The 21,118-nt window shown below is 38.4% G+C and overlaps 1 protein-coding gene across 1 annotated transcript; it reads left to right on the forward strand.

Annotated features, from left to right (window-relative positions):
• Positions 1-2,054: 2,054 nt before the first annotated feature.
• LOC122668264 (triosephosphate isomerase, cytosolic-like) lies at positions 2,055-19,591 on the forward strand. The gene is made up of 6 exons (XM_043864880.1): positions 2,055-2,075; positions 2,548-2,680; positions 12,403-12,497; positions 13,865-13,943; positions 19,031-19,113; positions 19,334-19,591. Exons 1-6 carry the CDS (start codon positions 2,055-2,057, stop codon positions 19,448-19,450), a joined length of 528 nt encoding a protein of 175 aa, XP_043720815.1. The 3' UTR covers positions 19,451-19,591.
• The last annotated feature ends 1,527 nt before the right edge of the window (positions 19,592-21,118 follow it).

A 21,118-nucleotide genomic window follows, 5' to 3' on the forward strand; every position in this document is an offset into this window, starting at 1 on the left:
TTGAATATCTTCGCAGGAATATGAAAAAGTTAGGAAGATTGTGTCCATGCTGAATGAAGCCGAGGAGGTTCCCTCTCAAGATGTTGTAGGTCAGCTTCATTAGTTTGGTTCAATATTAATACCTGATACTATTTTTGACTAATCATTCAGCAATAATGTTGATCTCAATACTCATTCTTCTGGATCTTCAATTTATTGATATTGTTCAAACTTTTTATTCTTCCAGAGGTTGTGTTCAGTTCTCCATTTGTGTTTCTTAACTTGCTAAAAATGATATGGAGGCCAGACTTCCAAGTCGCAGCACCAAACTGTTGGGTGAAGAAAGGAGGTGCTTTTGCCCGTGAGATTACGTATGTTTCATTCTATGTCATGAACTTTAAAAGACTATTATAATAGACAATTTTAATATGGATTTTTTTTCTAAAAGCTTCTCTAGATGGATTTGATACTTGTGTTACATGCTATATTCTGCACTGAGTATTCGATATTGAAGTAGTAATTGCTATAATCCTATCTCCCCTTAACCTTAGATTTCTTGAGCCTTTTGGACCATGCTTGCTTCAACTTAACTTGGGTTCTACTATTTTTTGTTTAAGCATGTGTGGTGTATCATGTGTTTTCTCTTATTTTCAACTCCTAATTGTTCTTTAAAGTTATAATTTTTATGAGGATGTTTTCATGTTAGCATGCAATTTATCATATGGCCTATCATTTGCAATGTTGGAATACAAAAGTTTTAACAGCAGTTCATATATTTTTCTTTTTGTCGGGCCAATATACTCTTGGCTGTTGTTTGTATGCAACACTAACATACGAGAGTAATGATTGCTACCAAGGCTCAACTATGGTAACCAAGTTTTGATTGGAAATAAGTAGAAAAACTTGTGCAGTATTAGAAAAAACAGCCTCCCCCTCTCTGTTGCTGTCTTTAACAGCAAGTTTCAACTAAAAACACATTTGTCCAACGGTGGCCCTCTCTTTTATTTTTATAACATCTGTTTTATTGACAGGACGTGGCGAAAATTGTTTAATGATTGCAAAACTAGTCAATCCTTTCTTTTCAAATTTCAATGTCTTTAACCACCCTTTAATCATTTAATTAATGATTGCTGTTTGAAAAACAAGTGTGTCCTTTCTGTTAGAGGTCTCTGATAAATCTTTTTTAAGGAGTGATTCTTTCATCTATGTTCTTTTGTCACTTATCAGGACCTTTGTTTTACCCACCCAAGCCTGTTATTGTTGAGCTTAGGTTGATCCCCTCTGGAGTTTTTCATCTTGCACACCTAATTCACCTACCTTTTGTTGTTTAGTTAGACACATAGGATACATTGTTTTGAGTGTAATTAGATTGATGGAGTATTGACATTATGCAACCCATTGTGATTGTGTTGGTATTCTTGACCCTGAAGTCTGAAGTATGAGTAGCTGTTGTTGTGTCAGAGAAGCATTGCTGCAAGATAGCAGCATGTAATGACTGGTGAAAAAGCCACTCTTTCAGTGAAAAAAATACAAATCTTATACTTGGTTACCATGATGCTTGGATAGAGTTTGATACTGTAGCTCTTACCCTTTCAAGCAATGTGCTATTATACAGTTGGGTATATTTAAATGGGGGCTTTTGACTAACTTTTGAAGTAATTTGTCATACAATCAAAGTTATTCAAGATCATGTTTTATTATTTATTTTTGTGCTGTTACTTAATGAATAATCTTCGATTGTAGTTGGGTTTTTTCTTCCGCTTTTTGTGTGCGTGTGTTTGAGGGGGGGGGTTAAATTTGATTGTATTTGTTGCTGGATGGAAATCATTCCTGTGTTTGTTTTTGGTTTTTCTTTGTCTTTGCTAATTCAATTGTATCAATGTTTTTGTCCATTTGTTGCTAATGCAACATGCAGCTGCAATTCATTCATTGCTAAGATGTGAAGTTTGTATTTCCTTTTGATGCAGTGCGGACATGTTTGTCAGATTGCGCATTCCTTGGGTCATCCTGGGTCATTCTAAAAGGAGGGCTTTGTTATATGAATCAAATGAGGTAAAGCTATTACAGTATGGCGAATGAATACCTATTATCTACTGGTGAGTAGTGTTGCGGATAAAACTGCAACCTGCCTTTTTAGGTACCCAACCTAGAGCAGGTGTTAGATACTGATTCCCTCTAGATTTGTCAAAGATAATGCTTGCTGATGCATGGTTAGTAGGGATTTTGAGTATGTATTCATCCAGTGGTCTTGGTGTGCTTACATGCCCTTAGCCTCAATATTAGTTGCTTCCAGTTATTCCATGCAGCCACATGACATGATAGCCACTAAATCCAACAGTTTTTCCACCAAAAAAGGGGAAATTTTCATTGAACTCATGGAGGGCAATTGCTCACTTGAGCTTCAATTGATAAAGATATCTGTTAACTAATAGTGCTGCTGCTTCACCAACATGGTGTGAAACATGTGTGAGAACTGTTGTACATAAGAATATAAGAAATCCAAAGATACAATCATCCACAATCCTATATGTGGTTATTGATGCCAGTTATTTATGTATGTCATTGCAGTCTGTTTGTGACACAGTTGCATGTGCTCTTGCTGAAGGATTGAAGGTGATTGCTTGTGTTGGAGAGACTCTTGAGCAGCGGGAATCTGGATCTACCATGGATGCTGTTGCATTACAAACAAAAGCAATTGCAGGTATGTACCTCCTCAACCCTTTAATAAAATAACTTGTTTTTACAAATACTTAATCTAATTGAGTTTTTAGATGAAGTTCCTTGGGCTAGGCTTAGTGATGCAGAAACTAAGTTCTCTGAGATTGGTGCTGTGGATTCAGTGGTGTCACCTGGTGGATTTTGGGCGAGGCTTAGGTGGATTCTTAGTCTGTCATCTGTATCCTTTTCTTTCTATTCTTCTACCTATATTGCTAACTGAGAATCAGGTCAGGTCAATTCAACTCAACTACCCTGCGGCTATACTGTTCTTTCAAATTTCAGATATGTTTAGCTTATGTGTTGCTGCTATGATATTCTAGAGTAAACTCAATTTGCTTCAATAGACTCTAATTTATTTCTCTCTGAAGTTCTGTTTTAAACTCTGAATCTTTTAATCGATTTTCAAATCTATTTTTAGATTCAAGTTCTATTGCTGTTGATAAGACCAGTTCTTATCTCTTAATCTGCATATTGATAGCTTCTATATTTTCTGTTTCCATTCTGAGTCTCTGTATTGATTTCTGGTTCTATTGGTCAATTAATTCAATTCTGTTCCTGTTTTCAGTTTTCCTAATGACAGTAGGATTCCTCAGAAAACTACTGTTTTGTTATCAGAATTATATTTAACTTTGCAGACCCGTGTATCATTTAAAATAACCCATTGATTGAAGTCTCATACCAATTTGATTTGATTTGTTGAAGTTATTAAATTATCTCAGTTTCTGGTTATTTCTTTTTTTAAGTGCTAGATGCTAATTTATAGTTCTTATATAGTTGAGTACATTCATTCAGTTCTTAAAGAAGTGATATGGTGCAGATTAGAGGAATTGAAAGAGTGAGGGGTAGGCCGAAAATCCCATGTGTGTAAACTAGTAAAAAGTGATGTGGATGCCATTTATGTTAATTACTAATATGCAAGGTTTGAAATTTGGATTTTGCCTCCATTTTGACTTCTGCTGAAACCATAATGTTTTGGTGAAATCTTGGTAATTTCGGTAAATTTCGCTTATAAATTCTGATAGTCATTTCGTTTCAATTTATTGCAAAACCTAAATATTTCGGTAGTTTCGGTGAAACCATGCCATAGTTGTCACGGCGTCTAGGTGACCCAAGGCAGACCGCCTAGGAGACCAAGGCGCCTGGACGCCTGGGCGAAACCTTGACAACTATGTACGATGCTAATATGACCATTCAAGGGAGTTGAATGGTGAAAAAGGATTCATGTTAGCTGGCCCCATTTAGTTGGGATGGGGCTTTATTGAGTTGAATGAGTATTCGTTCAGTTCTTAAAGAAGTGATATGGTGCAGATTAGAGGAATCGAAAGAGTGAGGGCTAGGCCAAAAATCCCATGTGGGTAAACTACTAAAAAGTGATGTGGATGTCATTTATGTTAATTACTAGGGTAAATTACACGTCACCCCCTGGTTTTCAAACGAAACTCAGATCACCCCCTGGTTTTTGAAAAAACTCATTTGTCCCCCTCTACAGTAACGGTGTTATCTTAAGTCAAACCAAAAAGTGGAAAGACAATTTTAACCTCAACTAAAATAAGATAAACAATGACAATTGAGGTACCCAACGTTTGTAAAAAATGCACTTTAGATACCCAAAGCTTGTAAATTACATTTAGGATACCAATTTTGATATTTCCAATTATACCCTGAATCACCACCACCACTACAACCACCATTGCCCCAGCCACCACCACCACCACCACCGCCACCGCCACCGCCACCACCATTACCACCATTACCATTACCGCTGTGCAGTTTAGGCATAATGAACAATCCATTATTTGGGTATTACATTGAAACATTAAAAATAAAATTGTTCATTGGTGGTCAAAACGGATAGATAAACTACTCTGTCGGAAGATTTGAGCTTCGTTTTCAGGCCGATGGAAACCTCGTGCTTTATCCCATGGCTTGGCCTACTGAAGGCACTTATGATTCATACTTTGCAAGTGACACAGTAGGAATTGGTTCACAGTTGGTCTTCAATCAATCTGGTGATATTTATATAAGTCTAAAGAATGGAACCTTATCAGACCTGGGTTTAGCAAGTCCAAGTTCAGTGAGTGACTTCTACCACATCGCCAGGCTTGATTTCAATGGAGTTTTCAGGCAATACACTTACCTGAAGAGGATAACTGATGGGAGTTGGCCACAGTCATGGTCGGTCTCGTCATACATTCCTTCAAACATTTGCACGGCAATTCGATCGGATTTTGGAAGTGGAGCATGTGGGTTTAACAGTTACTGCAAACTAGATCAGGAACAGAGGCCAAGCTGTGAATGCCCACCTGGGTACGTTTACTTGGATCCTAATAACACATTTAATGGATGCGGATCAAACTTTACTGCAGAGAGTTGTGAGAAGGGTGGATTGGGGGAAGAAATTAAGTTTCAATTTGAAGAGATTCCCAGCACTGATTGGCCTTTGGCTGGTTACGAGCATTTTCAAGGGGTAAATGAGGACTGGTGCAGAGAGAATTGTATAAATGATTGTCTTTGTGCAGCTGCCATTATCAGAGATAACAACTGTTGGAAGAAGAAGTACCAGACGGTCGTTCGCCGTGTCTCAGCTAGGCCACCGACCTGTGGTTCGGTCACTGCAAGAGACCATGGTGGTGTTTGTTAAAACCCTAAATGGGTTTTCTCCAGTTTAGTGATTTGGGGAAGAAGGAGAGGGAATATTCCCTCTCCGATTCCTTGTTTTAATAAAAAAAAACACTGAAAAGAATCCTAACTACCCAGGGTAAAAAAGTAACTCTACACTAGGCAAGGGTTGTTTAGGGATTTAAATTTATTTAACTGGCTGACATCATCACTGAACAGTATAAAACTAACGATAAGGACTAATTTGTCATATTGGGGTCTAAACCAGGGGGTGATCTGAGTTTCGTTTGAAAACCAGGGGGTGACGTGTAATTTATCCTAATGACTAATATGCAAGGTTTGAAATTTGGATTTTGCCTCCATTTTGACCTCTGCCGAAACCATAATGTTTTGGTGAAATCTTGGTAATTTCAGTAAATTTCGCTTATAAATTCTGATAGTCATTTCGTTTTGATTTATTGCAAAACCTAAATATTTTGGTAGTTTCGGTGAAACCATGCCATAGTTGTCACAGCATCTAGGCGACCCAAGGCAGACCGCCAAGGAGACCAAGGCGCCTGGACGCCTAGGCGAAACCTTGACAACTATGAACCATGCTAATATGGCCTTTCAAGGGAGTTGGGATGGGGCTTTATTGAGTTGAATGAGTATTTGTTTGGTTCTGTGATTCTTTTCTAGTTGTCTTCTTGAATTTTTATTGAGTTCATGTTAGCTAGATTGTCTTATCCATGTATGAGATCAGATGCTGATTACTGCGAATATATTTTTGCATTAATGCACTAGGCAGTAGACGTGGCTGCTACTGGCTGCATCATTGCATTATTGTATAATGCTGTAACTTCCAACTTGCAGCTGCTTTGTTACCTTAAAATGTGTTCTGTTGTTGGGAAAGGTTTTTTGTCTCTGTGTGTGTGTTTTGGGTGGGGGGGGGGGTGTGATTCATGTCACAACCGTTTGTGACATGAGGTGGTGCACAATTCCAGTTTCTTCATCGTTTTGTTGTATGGTTGATTTTAAGTTGATGGTAAAGTGAGTAATTTTGCGTAATGACCAAGGTTTCTTCCAAAATGAATATAGAGGTGCACAATTGGTATTTTAGAGGGGAATAGGGGTTTAACGTCTTTTTGAAACTGTACCCCACTTGGCTGGAGGTGGATCCTCAAAGTTTATACTATTTTTCTGTCAGCCACCCAGGGTATGGTTGAGAATAAGCAAATGGAGATATTTCTGGGGTGTGTATTGCACTTGAAGCCATAATGGAGAGATGGTGGCTGCCGAAAGAAAATATATTCAGACTGGAGGTAAAGAGGGATCTCGAAGTACTTGGATATCTTTTGGGGCACCAAAGAATTTGGCGTTTAGTGGCAGGTATTAGCAAATCTCTAGTTGCTACACCCGCTTTATTGTTGTTGGAGTGCCTCAATCAACTTGCTATACCTATTTTTGGTGTTAACTAGAGTGTCTCATAACATGATGAATACATTCAAGATAGAGTGCTTCAATCAAGTTGCTACCCCGTTCTTGGATGTTAAATTACCATAAACAATTAAACACCCTAACTAAAGAAAAAAGGAGAAAAATGAGGTGGTTAAAATTTTTGGGGCCTTTGGTGCCAATGTGCAAAATTACAAAGATTACGCTTCTATTCAATCTTCAACAATGTTGCTGGCATGGGTAAATATGGTCTTGTAATGTGAGATATATCACAAAGGATCATATAATGTGAGGTATGTCACAAAGAATAAGCTTTTTTTTCTCCCTTTTAACCCCTATACATTATTATAATCTGTTTTTTGGTTATATTGTAAGGCCTGATTTCGTTTGTCACACAGACTGTCAGAGTGGTCTACGTGGGTCTTAGAGGGTCCCAGAGCCCTGCCAATCAGCTTATTCCTGTAATATAACCACCTATGTGGTGGCGCCGCACATAGGAGAGAGAGAGAGAGAGAGTTGCTTCTGATTAGTTTCTTCTTTGATTCCCTGGCACTGCATGCTATATGTTGCTTCTGATTAGTTTCTTCTTTGATTCCCTGGCACCGCATGCTATATGATTCTTGTACCCATTATTTGTTAAAAAAATTTATCATCTATAAATTCATTAGGAGCCATATTCTGAGACCCGGAATGACCCAGCTGTTCAAATTAGTTGGCCTCTCACTGGTCCCCATGACTGGTTGATCAGCAGGAAATCTGTTCTTAATTCTGACCCATTGAACTTGGTCAATGAACTTTCTGATCAATGAACTTTCTTATCTGGATGATTTAGCTGGAAATCCAGATGATGTGGAGACAAAACCCTATTTCTATTTGGGTTTGCTATGGGCCACCTGATTCAACTGAAGTACAAGCCATATAAGGGAATGGCAATTAGCAAACTTGTAAATAACCAGAATTTCGAAGGGTTCACTGGGTAGGTAAAGATAAGAGGACATAACAGGATTATTATTCATGGTTCAGGGACAGACTAGGTAATAACACAAAATAAGGATAAGGGATGAAGTAGACATAAAGGGGAGGGATATTTATGGAAAGGGGATGGTCTGGTGACAAATAAAAAATTGTCACCAGCCTCTTCTCCAACCTCATGATTAAGAATAGAAAACCAGCGGTAGAGAGGATGGGTTCAAACGAATTTCAGGGAAGGATTCCTAACCCGTTAACATATTAAACCAACCCAACAGGTACCCAAATCTACCACCCAAAATCAGGTAGCCAATCTCTGAAGTAAGGCCTGGTGGTAACTGTAGGTTCAGGCCTGAATCTTGGTTTCAATCTCCAGACGGAGGAAAACTTAGGAGCTGGGACTTTGGGGATAGAGTCGCCTATTGGAGGATGACTCACACCCTGAATAACAGACCGAAAGAATTGACTATGAGGGACATTGATCACTCACCTATGTGCTGTTACTATCACTAGTTGCAGAATATTTAGTGAAGTTGCAAGGTAACAGCAGGGAAAGAAATAGAAATCAGATTAACAGCAAGAAAGAGAAGAAGTACGGGAGAAGGGGAAGACTGGATCAACGTGAAGGGAGAAAGGAAAAAGAGAAGAAAATCAAGTCATAGGGAAGAAGGGAAAACGGCTACATGGCCTCCACTCACTCCACGAACGTGAGAACTCCAACTCAATATTCCATTCCAAAAATCTGTCCTTAGTTGGTTACAAACATGTATTAAAGAAGATAATAAAAGACTTCTAACTGGACTCTAAAGTTGAAACAATCTCTAAATTAAACTCAAACATAAAATGGAATCCAAAACCAGCTAGCCTATCTCAGTCTAATTCTAACTATAACTCCATTAAAACAATAATTAAAAATTACAAAGTATCCTAAAAAATAAAATCCTAAAATATCTTACTAGACCAAAGACCAAATTTGGATCCGGTTCATCTCCATCTAGGCTACCCAATGGGTTTGGGCCAGTCCATGGTATCACCAAACAACAACAACAAACTCAGTCTTATCCCAACTTAATGGGGTCGGCTACATGGATCCAAATACAACAAGGAAAACTGAGTTCTAGCACCCAAAAAATAAATAATAAAATAATAATAAATAAATAAAGAGAGAGAAATGTAAAATGGGGAATGCCAAATGACAGATCCAATATGGTAGATGAAGGATAGTAAGAGGGAAGAAGCCCAGCACTACAAGAGAATCTCAGCTAAATGGGGTCTGCAACATGGATCCCTGCCCTCCAGTAGGCCCTATCCGAAGTCATACTTGGTACAAGACTTAGGCTATGCATGTCCTTCCTCACCACTTCTCCTATGGTCATTTTAGGCTTGCCCCTAGCTCTTTTGGCTCCTTCAATTGGGATCCTATCACTCCTTCTTACTGGGGCGTCCCTAGGCCTCCGTTGAATATGACCATACCACCTTAAACGACTCTCTCGAAGCTTGTCGCTGATCGGGGCGACTCCCACGTCCGCTCTAATACGTTAATTCCGTACTTTATCCTTCCTTGTTTTTCCACACATCGATCTTAATATCCTCATCTCTGCTACACAAAGCTTATCAATATGACACTTCTTAACTGCCCAGCATTCTACCCCATACATCATAGCCGGTCGTACAATAGTCAAGGTACTAAAACTCGGGTCTCGGTGCCATCTCGGTCCCTCAAAAAACTGAGTCGAGTCAAGATCTCGCCGAGATCTCGGCAAGTTGGTGCATTTTTTTTTTCCAACTCGAAGCCTCAACTCGGTGGGTTTTAGACCTATTTTGGGTCTGAAACTTGGTATTCAGCCTATTTTAGGCCATTTAAACACAATGGCATTATTAGATTTTGCAAAAACAAAGTCCAAATAGGACTTTTACATCAGACCCTAAGTTGGTAGACAACGACGTACTAAGATTCCCTACTCTACACAAATGACATAAGTTAGTAATAGAAAGCTAGCAAAACATTCAATTAATAGTAAAACAACTTAATAAGCATTAGAAATGTTAAAATGATACATCAAATTATTTAACAATGTTACAACTATCATCACATAAACTGAGATTGAATCACGTATTCCGTCCCCACTTGTGCCACATAGTCTTCCCATGACATAATGTTGCTGCACTGACATTCATATAAGAGTTGTCATCGGCACTGTTGCATATAGTGCTCCACAACATTCATATAAGAGTTGTCATCAGCATATGCGAAGTCCCCTATCCTAGGGTATAGCTATTGCCATGAGGTGTGAGACGGTTGCCATAAAGCGTGAGATCCACTGCTACTGTCATATTGAGGCATGTATGGGACTGAGAATATGTGCCTAAAACCAGACCCAATGCTTTGATTGTCAAACTCATGTGTTGACTAGCCAAACTGACCATAGGCACTATATTCAGAACCGGTGCTCTCCTGGCCATAATCATAGTCATGATGAGGCTGAGATGAATGCCACGACTGATGCTCACTACTAGTATCTATACACATGCTTCCATATGCGAATGTACTCCAGTTGGGAAGAAGAGAGGATTTTGGGGGTTTTGGATAGAACTCGCCGAGATATGGCGAGTTCTGTCGAGTTAGGTGGGCTTTTAAACTGTTAGCTGGGTAAAAAAGTGGACCGAAACCGAGATCCGATATCTCGCCTAGATCTCGACGAGATATTGGACTTTTTAATATCGCCTATGGTCTCATCTCGGCTTTTCGAAATACCGAGAAACTCGGCGAGATCTCGCGAGTTCTCGAACTATGACAACAGTCCTATAGAATTTTCCTTTAAGCTTTAAAGGAATACGTCGGTCACACAACACTCCCGATGGTTGAATTGGCAATAAATCGCTATGGAGATGCTTTTACTTTATTTGTTTCTTAAATCTTTAAAAATATTTTAAATCTTCATGGTTTTATTAAGACATGCTCTACCATCAAGTAACCCCATCATCTAGTGCTATTAATTATCAACCATTCTACCTAACTACCTATTCAAATGTGCAGATGTACATAGAATGTTTATAATCTAATGTATGAATGATATACCTTCTGTATGAATGATATACCTTCAGATGGGAATACTTGGCCTTCAATTGGTTAAGGTGCTTTGACTGCTTTCTTCAAGAGGATGTGAACCGCCTTGGTGAGAAGGCTTCTCTTGATGGCCAAGGCAACTGGTCTCCTTATGTGCCAAGCACCAGACCAGACCCAGGTGAAAAGCCGAAACAGAAAAAAGGAAAAGTAGGGGACAAAGAAGATAACGTACCTGCTCTTGATTTCTGGTGTCAAGAGGAGGAGGATGTGCCTATTTAAGTATTTGCGGGTTTTGAAGTTGCATTATCTTATATTAATTACTTCTACTTCGAAATAGCTAGTCGATTTGCTGGATTGATAGGTTGCTTGAAGTTTGCTAGTCATTCTATTTTCTGGACCAGATACTGTTCTTTTTTAATCACTCCTTTGATTTGTGTAGGGAATACAAAATTTCTGTTGCTGCAAGCATTGTTAAACATAGCTGTCCTTATTCTGAAATTCTGACCATTCTCACTCAATTGGTTGGGTTTTGATAATTGTTCATGAGTCCCTGTTTTAGTGTCACTTTGTTTTAGTTTCTTTCTTCAGATAATTTAATTTACCATGACACACACATCATGAAATAAATCTTTTAGTATTATGATCTGAATCTTTCTACTGCCTTGTTCGTCGCTTCATCATATTGCTGAGGCAATCAAATTGAGAACCCTCAGATGGGCTTTGACAGTTGATACCTTTGGTGGGATCCCTTCAGATTATTTTTTGATTCATTGGGAGATGATTTTTGCTTTATCTTCCCCCCTTGCACTTGTTCATCATTACTGGATCCCACTGCCTTTCAATGCCATAAATCTTAGCACAGATGGTAGTCCCCTTGCGAATCCAGTGTCAGCAGGTATAGGAGGTATATTCGGAAATCATGACGATGCGGTACTATTTGCTTTCTCAGTCCCTATTTTTATTGCGGATTCTATTATGCCTATTATTCAAGCCATGGAGCTAACCTTGGTCATGGTTGGATGGATATTCTTGTTGAGGGGAAATTTCAGATTTATTATTCATTGGCTCCAATCTGATTTTGAAGGACCCTGGAGACACCGTCATCTAATCTATAGAAGGCTAGCACTTGCTAGTCAGGGGAATTTCATTGTCTGTTGGAGGCCAAGGTCTGTTAATTATTTTGCAGATGTGTTGGCTAGGGTTGGAGTAGCTAGACAGTGTATGTATTTGGGTTCCTATCCAATGACCTATTTCCTTCTTGGGTGGAGGCCTATTGGCCTTGTAGCTAGAGACAGTGTATGTATGTTATGGTTTTCTCTTTACTGTGCTCCTTCTTGGGTTCTGGTCTTGTTTTGGCCCTGTTGTTGTTGTTGTTGTTGTATCTTACTTTTTTCTCTTCTTCTCTTCATAAATTGGTTATTTATCGTATGGCATCACTTAGGCAAGCACCTATGTGTGAGACCATTGCCTTGAGCCCTTGGCTCGCATTGACATCATGATCACTATGATCCATCCAAAGTTGAGTTGTTTTTGCACCAATTTTTATGATAGTTCTTAACATAACTTGAATTAGCTGTATTTTTTTTGTGACATAGTAATTTCTTTCTCTTTCACAGATCGAGTTTCTGATTGGTCTAATGTTGTTTTGGCCTATGAGCCTGTCTGGGCCATTGGAACTGGAAAGGCTGCTAGTCCTGCCCAGGCTCAGGAAGTAAGTGATCGTTTCTTTTTCCAAAGTCCACTTTGTTTGTCAGCATGTTTAATGTGTGGCATTGTTCAGATCAATCTACCTGCAGGAATGTGCTTTCTTGTTGTTTAGAGCCTTAAAGGTTTATGCTCTTGACGAGCAGAAAAATATAGGGTTTGTTGAAGCTGTTCTGGTAGTCAGTTGAAACGGCCTTAAAGGAATTTTATGAACTAAGGTCTATTTACTGAAGAAATCAATGATAAAGGTGAGGAGGCTATTGAGATTTTATTTGACTGAAATGGTGTTATTGAAGTCACGGAGTTTCTGTGACAAAGGAATTGTTGCATACAAAAGTGTGAGGTGGATTTTATGAAGAACACTATAAATTTGTGGGAAAGCCAGGTGATCACACCAGGGGCGGTTTCAGGTTTGGGTGATAATTTGAGTCTTGGCAGATTAGTTTTTCAAGAATAGGAAAATGTGAATAAGCTCTGGACTTGCCCCTAAATTCACAAGTGTATCAATGTTCTCTTTGTTGGCTGGTAGGCTTCAATGACCCATCCTGTTGCCCTCAACCTGATCAGATTTAAGATTAATTCTTACAGGTCAAGATCATGGAAGTGTGATCATGAGACTCTGATATATCAACCTCCGGGTGGAACACCAGTCGTTACATAATTTAGTGACATGCCTTCGACTCATCCTTTCCCTATAATATCCCAGTCTCGTCTAATCCCTGGAAGGCTGGAAGCTCTTTAATTGGTTTTGTCCATCCCTTCTTTTTATTACTGGAACATTATCCTTAAAATGCCACCATCCTTTGTCTGAACACTTGAATCCAGAATCTGGCTACCTTTTCTTTTAAGCGGGATTGTAGAAATTGGATGCAGAGATCCCACAGCATGACGTTTCTTTTGTATACCTTTTTTTTTGGGATGGTGCCATTTTGATTCCCAGTTGGTTTATGACATTATTAAAAACTTGGAATCTTAACAACAGCTGCCTAGCGCAGTTGGTGAGCCGTGGTAGATAATTTTTTATATATAGAGAGAGAAAATATTCAGCCATGGCACAATGAGCCGCTTGGTGCAAGCCTTGCATAGCTTTTAGGATCTATGAGTTGACATGTGATAGTTTGGATAATTAAGTCTACTAAAATTTTGGCCATGAGTGTTTCCTGTGTTGGACGTGTCAAATGGTTGTGACCCTGCATTGTATGTGCTCAACCTATTCTACACTAATGTGGATAACTCTCTGTTTTTTACCTTTGTGTTTGCTATAATACCTAAATTTTGTAAATTGCAAAATTTATGTGTCAGAGATTGATTCTTCAATGGCACAATGTCTCTGACTTCACATTTTCAAATTAATGTATTTTTTATATGTAACAGGTGCATTTTGAATTGAGGAAATGGCTTCAACAGAATGTTGGTGCTGAAGTTGCTGACTCGGTCAGGATTATATATGGAGGTACCCGTTTTCTATTTGCACGCTCTCTCCATATCATCCAAGCTAGCAAAATGTTGCTTTTATGTCCAGAAAAGTTCTATTCGGATATATGATGCTAAATATCCATCATGTGCAGAGTAGCAAGTAAATTCCACCTTTCAAATATGGCAAGTAGATTATTGATTGTTGTTTTGTAATAAATTCAAAATAGGATGCAGAGTTCAAAAATAATATCAGGGAAATATCAGCTCTGTTCCGTAGATTGTGCTTACGGATAGAAGGTATTTTCTTTCGTGTTAAATAGTTTAAGCGTTAAGTGGTACTGCAAGGGTGTTTTAGTCATAGATATTTTCTGTTTTTTTTTTTTTTTGTGTTAATGCACATAAACCAAGGGTACTAATGTAATTTATTTTGTTTTAGTTATTAGAGAAAATTACTTGGACACTCCCTAGACTATGGCCCTTTTGCTTACTATCCCCAACTTTTCAAACAATTACTTGACACCCCCTGAAACCTGACGGTGTTAGTCTGCTGTTAGTGTTTAATTGGAACTGTCCATTTTACCCTTATCACCTATTAATAGAAAATAGTGAAATTGACAGATTTAACCCCCTTCTCCTCCTCCTCCTCCTTCTTCTTCTTCTTCTTCTTCTTCCTGCAACCCCTCTTCTCCTCCTTCTTCTTCTTATAGCAAGCAAAGCATCTAATTAATGGCTTTTAAGTGGAGAGATTTAGGTTTTTTAACTTTTTTTCCCCTTTGCATGAATGTGACGGGTTACCGCCATTGCAGGAGTCTTGTTGTTTACTCTGAAACTAAGCTACTGTTCTCCTTCTTGCTCTGTACTAAGAGCCCAGAAGAAAAACAGAACAGAAAAGAAATGAAAAGTTTTTCATACTCTGATCTTCACGGATTACTTTCAAAAGGCAAAGAACTAAATAAATAACTGGGAAGCAGAGAAGCTTGGATAACAATTGAAATTGATACAAAACAACAATTTATTCTCTTCCTTCAGTATCCATTAAAAAAAAATATAGAGTACGAAGGTCATCATCAACATCATACATTAATAAATCTATATTAACAACTCAACATAATCACAATCTTAAAACCCACCAATCTCAGACCCAATTACTCTATAAATATACTTTCCTTGATGATAGATACTACTTTTCAACCCAAAAAACAGGAAAGATGATGAATACAACTTGGTTAATCCCAATCCCCAAGTCCCTTTCTTTGATTTGCAGAAAAATCAATGAAGAACAGAATCACCAAATTGAAACAATCGGGTGGGTTCTCTTAAAAGAAAGAGGAATTCAAAGTGCTGAAAGAAGAAGAAGAGGAAGACTACAATCAGAAATTTGTCTTCCCCAATGGAATCGGCCTAATTAGGGTTTAAATCTGAAATCCTATTTTGTACTTGAATCGGCCATCAAAGAGATTTATTAGGGTTTAAATCTGAAATTGATTAGGGTTTGAATCTGAAATTGGGTTGTAGGAAGAAGGAGGAAGAGGGTAAAAGGGTCACTTCACTATCCTTTAAGGGTAGTTTAGGCATTGCAAAAAATTTGCCGATGACATCATCACTAAACTAACGGACAGGACCTACTTGAAAGAATTGGTAAAATGCAGGGGGTGTTCAAGTAATTGTTTGAAAAGTTGGGGATAGTAAGCAAAAGGACCATAATCTAGGGGGTGTCCAAGTAATTTTCTCTAGTTATTAATACACTATTTATAATATCTAAATTTGCTCTGAATGGATCCATGTAGCCAACCCCATTTAGTTGGGACTGAGTTTGTTGTTGTTGTAAATACACTATGTTGCTACCAATTGGGGATACACTTTTTTCTCCAAATCGGTAGTCCTTCTCTCCTTTCTTTCTTCTTCTTTGCTGGTTATTATTATTGTTTTTGCTTTGTTACAATTGTATCAGAGCTGTGGAAGGTCAAGTGTTCGATCTCTGGTAAGTGTGAAGGGTTTGTGTTATCTGTTGTTGTGCCCCCCTACGCGTTGGTTGTGCATTGTGCTCCCTTGGTGCCACGTGCAAAACCGTGTGAGTATGTGGGCCTGCATGTGGGATTGGTGGGGGGTGGGGTTATGTTATGTGCTGATATACATTGTTGTGGCCCTTAACAGCTCTAACTTTTGGGATAAGCGGTTGTAACAGTTTTGTTTTCAGTAACCATATTTCCAAATCCAAATAAGACTAGGAATAGAAAGCCCTACTTGAACTAGAGCACTAAAGCATTCATAGATGGAAGAGGAATAGTACAAATGGAATTAAACTAGGAACATGATTAATAAAGTCAAATCAGATCACCAGATTAGTGTTTGGAAGAGATTCAATAACTTGAAGAATAAGAATTGTATGAAATTTGTACTGGAGAACAGATCTGGAGAAACAAAATGTAGAAGGTTCAAATGATTAATTAGAACAAACTTGAAAATAATTAACGTATCACATCAGTAGAACTAGAAGAATCACAGAGTGTCTCAATCACAGAGAATTAGAATTAGAGTCGCAGAATAAAATTCAGAAAGAAAATCTCGATCTGAACTGTTCGTATGTTGATGAAGAGAACTATAGTAGCTTCAGATTTGAATCGTGGAACTTCAAGAGAATTGAGGAAGAAAATGAAGTGTTATGGCTGGGAGTCCACCCTATGATCAAGGAGTCAACTTTAATTTATAGAAAACTCGTCAAACATATTGAATACATGTGGCCTGTCAAATGGGCTGATTACGATCTTATATATAGAGCTTAGAAATTGATTTGGGAAGGAAAGTATTTAATGAATTATAATTCTCGACTTAAACTTAAAATCCAATTTCTTACACATATAGGACCTCTACTTGTAATCATAAACTGAAATAGGATAGAATTAATGGAACCAGGTTATAAACAGGAAGAAAATATGTTAAAGGCTTAAAAGATCTCATGGATTTGGACTCCCCCCCCCCCCCCTTCCCCCCTTTTGCTCCTCATTTGAGATAGAGGGGCCTACCAAATCATTTTGTCTGTAGGAACCCATGAGGTAGAAGGAGGAATGAATTTAGCTTCACTTCCTCCAGGACCTATTATAGGAAAGGGATGATTTGCAGCATCCCTATGCCTGTTTGCCTATTAACTTTTTTTTTTGCAAAGAGCCTCTACTGTTAACCAGTAATTTGAATGAAATTTCTCTCTCTCTCTCGCTCTCTTGTGTTACCCTGAAGCAATTTTTACTATTGTTGCAGGGTAATGTAGTCCTAGATTGGTAGGAGACCAACTAGGAGCCAATCAACCAGGATCTGTCATGAACAGGTGAACCAGCTAGATCAAATAGGGTTTTTGGTGAAATTAGGGTTAGGGTTTGATGTATGGGTTATGTCAAGTCAAGGTAGGGGAGTATCAGTGAAGGTCTTGAGATGTTTCGATGGATGAAAGTGTGTAAACTTGAATGGGCAGCAACTTAGGGTTAGGTCTTTGGGTTTTGGAAAAGAGGAAAAGATGGATTTTTAGGTTTATGATGGTCAGATGAGGGAGCAACTTGGATCGAATTTCCCAATGGGTGAGGGGAGAATTTGATCATGGGAGGATTTTGATGGCTGGTTAGGTCTGAGAAGAATTTAGGTCTTGGGAAAATTGAAAACAAAAAGGAGGAATTGTGGGTTTGGGTTGTGAGAGAATTATAAGAAGAATTGTTGGGGATGGGGATGATTCAAACTCACTGTTGCAGAATTTCCTTGGCAGCAGCTTGTTTGAATGGAGAAACTTGAATAAAAATTGAATCTAATTACCGAAAGAAAGCTTCAAAAGAACACCAAGGTGTTGATTGGATCAAACACCAATCCCACCAACGAACCACCCAGGCTTCCCACCGCAAGGTGTCAATCGGATCAACACCGATCCCACCAGCCAAAAGCTTTCATTAATATCAAAATTCGTGTTCAATGCTTACCTCCCCCCCCCCCCCCCTTACAACCTTATATAAAAGACTCAAAAAGTAGACTTTTACAATAAAAAGGAAAGGCGTACCCAATCCTTAACCTATTAGGTAACCTAAACTGACTAGAAAAGTGAAACAACAAAGGAAATAGACTCAAAACATGGCTGGACTTATAGAGTCATAATCCAGCCCAAATTACATAGTCACATGACCACTTGACCAAATCACATGATTAGTTAAGTGATCACATGACCAGTAATTACATAAAAATAAAATTGAGGAATTCCGTATGCAACCTAATTACCTATATTTTAGGCTCATAAAAGTGCCCTATTATATAGAAAACCCATGGGATCAAAGGCCCAACATGTGTATAACCCAACCCTAGACTTATTCCTAAGCAAACAAGCCCTATTTGGTGATGAATCCACATCACAGGGGATATTAAGGGAGTATTAATGTCAAATAGGTTCCTGGGTTAGGTTTTGGATATTTTTTGTCCCTCCTAAAATGGTGGTTTTAGTTGAGTGAGTGGTTGAAATTTCCTCAACTTTGAGAATCAGCATTGCAAGTTATTAAAATTTCCCCAATTGTGAGCCCATATAAATGCCCAGGTTTTGGCATGACTGGAAGATGACATGGCATCCACCGGATCCAACAGTGAGTTCAAGTTCCCTGGTGGCGGCCATTTTAGAATATTCACTTTTCCTCAGGTCCAGACCCTGTCTCCTTTTCAGCATGTTATTGAATGTGGTGACTGGTGGATATTTTGAGTTACGTTCACTTCTGAATGATTTTGTAGCTTCTTCAATTTGCTACTTATTATTAGTCAGAAATTGATTTTAGGGTTGTAAGTAGATTTTATGTTGTTGCAAATTGATTGAAATTTTCATGAAGTTGATATTGGTTTGAGGTTTGCTCTTTCTTCAATTGAAGAAGAGAGTTTCTTCTTGCCTTTTGCTTTCTTCAGAAATTTCATTATTTTCCTTTACTCCGCTTGTTGGAATTGTAAAGGGGGATGCAGTTGTCTTTTCCATTATCATTCCACCTCCCATCGGCACTTTACAGTAGTGTTATGGTATCTTGACCCTGGCTCAATCTTTTGAACTATTTGGTAGATTGAACTTCTTCCCATCCCCACTTTGTATTCTTCATCTGTTCCTGTACATTTATGTAGGTTCCGTAAATGGCGCAAACTGCAAGGAATTGGCAGCACTACCTGACGTTGATGGATTTTTGGTTGGTGGAGCTTCTGTAAAGGTCATTTCCCCACCACACCCCCCCCCCACCAAAAAAAAAATAATAATAAGCAAATGAAATGCACACTTAGAAAAATAACTTTTAGGGGTACAAATTATTCCTCGGCAGTTATAGTTCTTATCTTCGATTTATATTTAGTTTTCCCCCTGGTTTTGTTGTATATATTTGCAATAGATTTCTGATGTTTCTCCCTTTGGCTCCCTTTTCACCATTTGATCAGCCTGAGTTCATTGACATTATCAAGTCTGGCACTGTGAAGAAGACCTGCTTAAGCTTGGAGTCACTGAATCAGGTATCTTTGGTATTGATGCTGCAGTTTTTTTTCTGGTTGGATTAGCACCAGTTTTTTGCAACTTAAACAGTGCTTCAGGGAAACAAGTTTTACATATAGGATGGATATTGCCTGAAACTGGATGTAAACCAGCAGGTTTCTGAGCATCTGAGTACTAATAAATCTGAACTTTGCTGTTGTTTCATACCTTTGAATGCATGGCCTCTGTTTTTGCATGGATACAAGGAAATCCTTTTCCCCCTTTTAAAATGGATGAGAATCAGGCTTTTGCCATATTTGTGTTTAAACTGTTTAGTATTGAAGTACCGGAGGTTAATCTTGTGATCCAATGGCAATTCAACTGTTAAGCTCTTAAACTTTACAGTGCCCTACAATTCCAGTTCAAGATAAGATTCAAGAGAACGTTTATCCAATGGCTGAACTTGAAAATAAAACTCGACAAGTGGCCTATCAGAAGAACGTTTATCCAATGGCTACAAATTGTGGACCGTTAAAGGAAACTTTTCTTGAAGAGGCTATGAAATGTGGGAGATAATAACCCTATTATGATTATGACTTGAGGCCATGCACATGATAGAGGATGTCACACCCATTTCTATGGTCAAGTTTTAACCCCAAATGAGTAAAGTGACTTGTAAGCCAGTCCAAAGTTTCTTAGAATTGGAAAACCACCATAATATTGTAATGTTATTTTGGTGGCAGTCTTGTAAATCTAGTTTTAATTTGCAGCAAAGGTTGGAGACAGTAGTCTCCTAGCTAGTTGTTTCCGCCTTTCCGGACTAGATTTTGCTAATGAGTGGGTTTTTCGTCTTCTTTCACTTGGATCTATTTCCATGTACCCATTTGATTGATGCCATTGGTCACCTCTATATGGAGGCTACGGATCATGTTTTTCCTGGTTTTGCAGTTGATGGGAAGCCTAGGTGATTTTTATTTTTCCGGTAAAAAGCCATAGTGATTAGATTAGGGTTGAAGTCTACTATTGATGATGGTTTGAGACATACGATCATCCATTCGAATTGCCAAGTGTGTTGGTCAAATACCTTATAGATGACTTCTTTGCCTCCACCAATTGAGGACTTCACCATTTTGTTGGGTGTTAGGTTCCTCTTGACATACAAATAATTATAACCTCCAAATCGCTGCCTGGTCCAATTCCTCTAATAGGGGGAGTGGACCCCACCTTGACATACCTTGACTTCTACTCTTGAGCAAATTATATGTACCACCCCTGTAATTTGGTCCAATTACAAGTAACCCCCATTGTTTGAATAATTTTATGTACCTCAAATTCTTTTACTCAAAATTTTAATGAGGAGAAAGTTCTCTCTCCGGGTGTGTGGCCTATGCCAGCACTCCCATGAGTCTATCTCTCTCCTCCCCATATGAAAAGACACCCCCTTGTTTTGAGGATGAGAGAGTTAGACACAAAGGAGTGCTGGTGTAGGCCACACTCGGACAGAAAACTACTTCCCATTTGAATAACATTCACCTTAGGCTGTGTTTGGAAGCCAAGAAAAGAAAAGAAAAGAAGATTCTCTAAATTTTCTTGGCTTTCAAATTTTCTGGTTGTTTGGTTGATTAATTTAAGAAAGAAAATTCTGTTTTAAAAAAATTTTAAAAAAATTACAAAAGTTTCTATTCTACCCTAAAAACAATTCTCGTCCTTGACTCGAGGAATGGAGAGAGAACTTTTCGTCAAGTAGTCCTTCA

The sequence above is a fragment of the Telopea speciosissima genome, chromosome 1 (genome assembly GCF_018873765.1).
Source record: "Telopea speciosissima isolate NSW1024214 ecotype Mountain lineage chromosome 1, Tspe_v1, whole genome shotgun sequence".
NCBI classification, from domain to species: domain Eukaryota; kingdom Viridiplantae; phylum Streptophyta; class Magnoliopsida; order Proteales; family Proteaceae; genus Telopea; species Telopea speciosissima.

Coding starts and splice junctions, on each gene's coding strand:
- LOC122668264 (XM_043864880.1), top strand. CDS start 2,055: ATGAATACCTATTATCTACTG. Junction 12,498..13,864: donor GTCCTGCCCAGGCTCAGGAA/GTAAGTGATCGT, acceptor TATATGTAACAG/GTGCATTTTGAATTGAGGAA. Junction 13,944..19,030: donor GGTCAGGATTATATATGGAG/GTACCCGTTTTC, acceptor ACATTTATGTAG/GTTCCGTAAATGGCGCAAAC.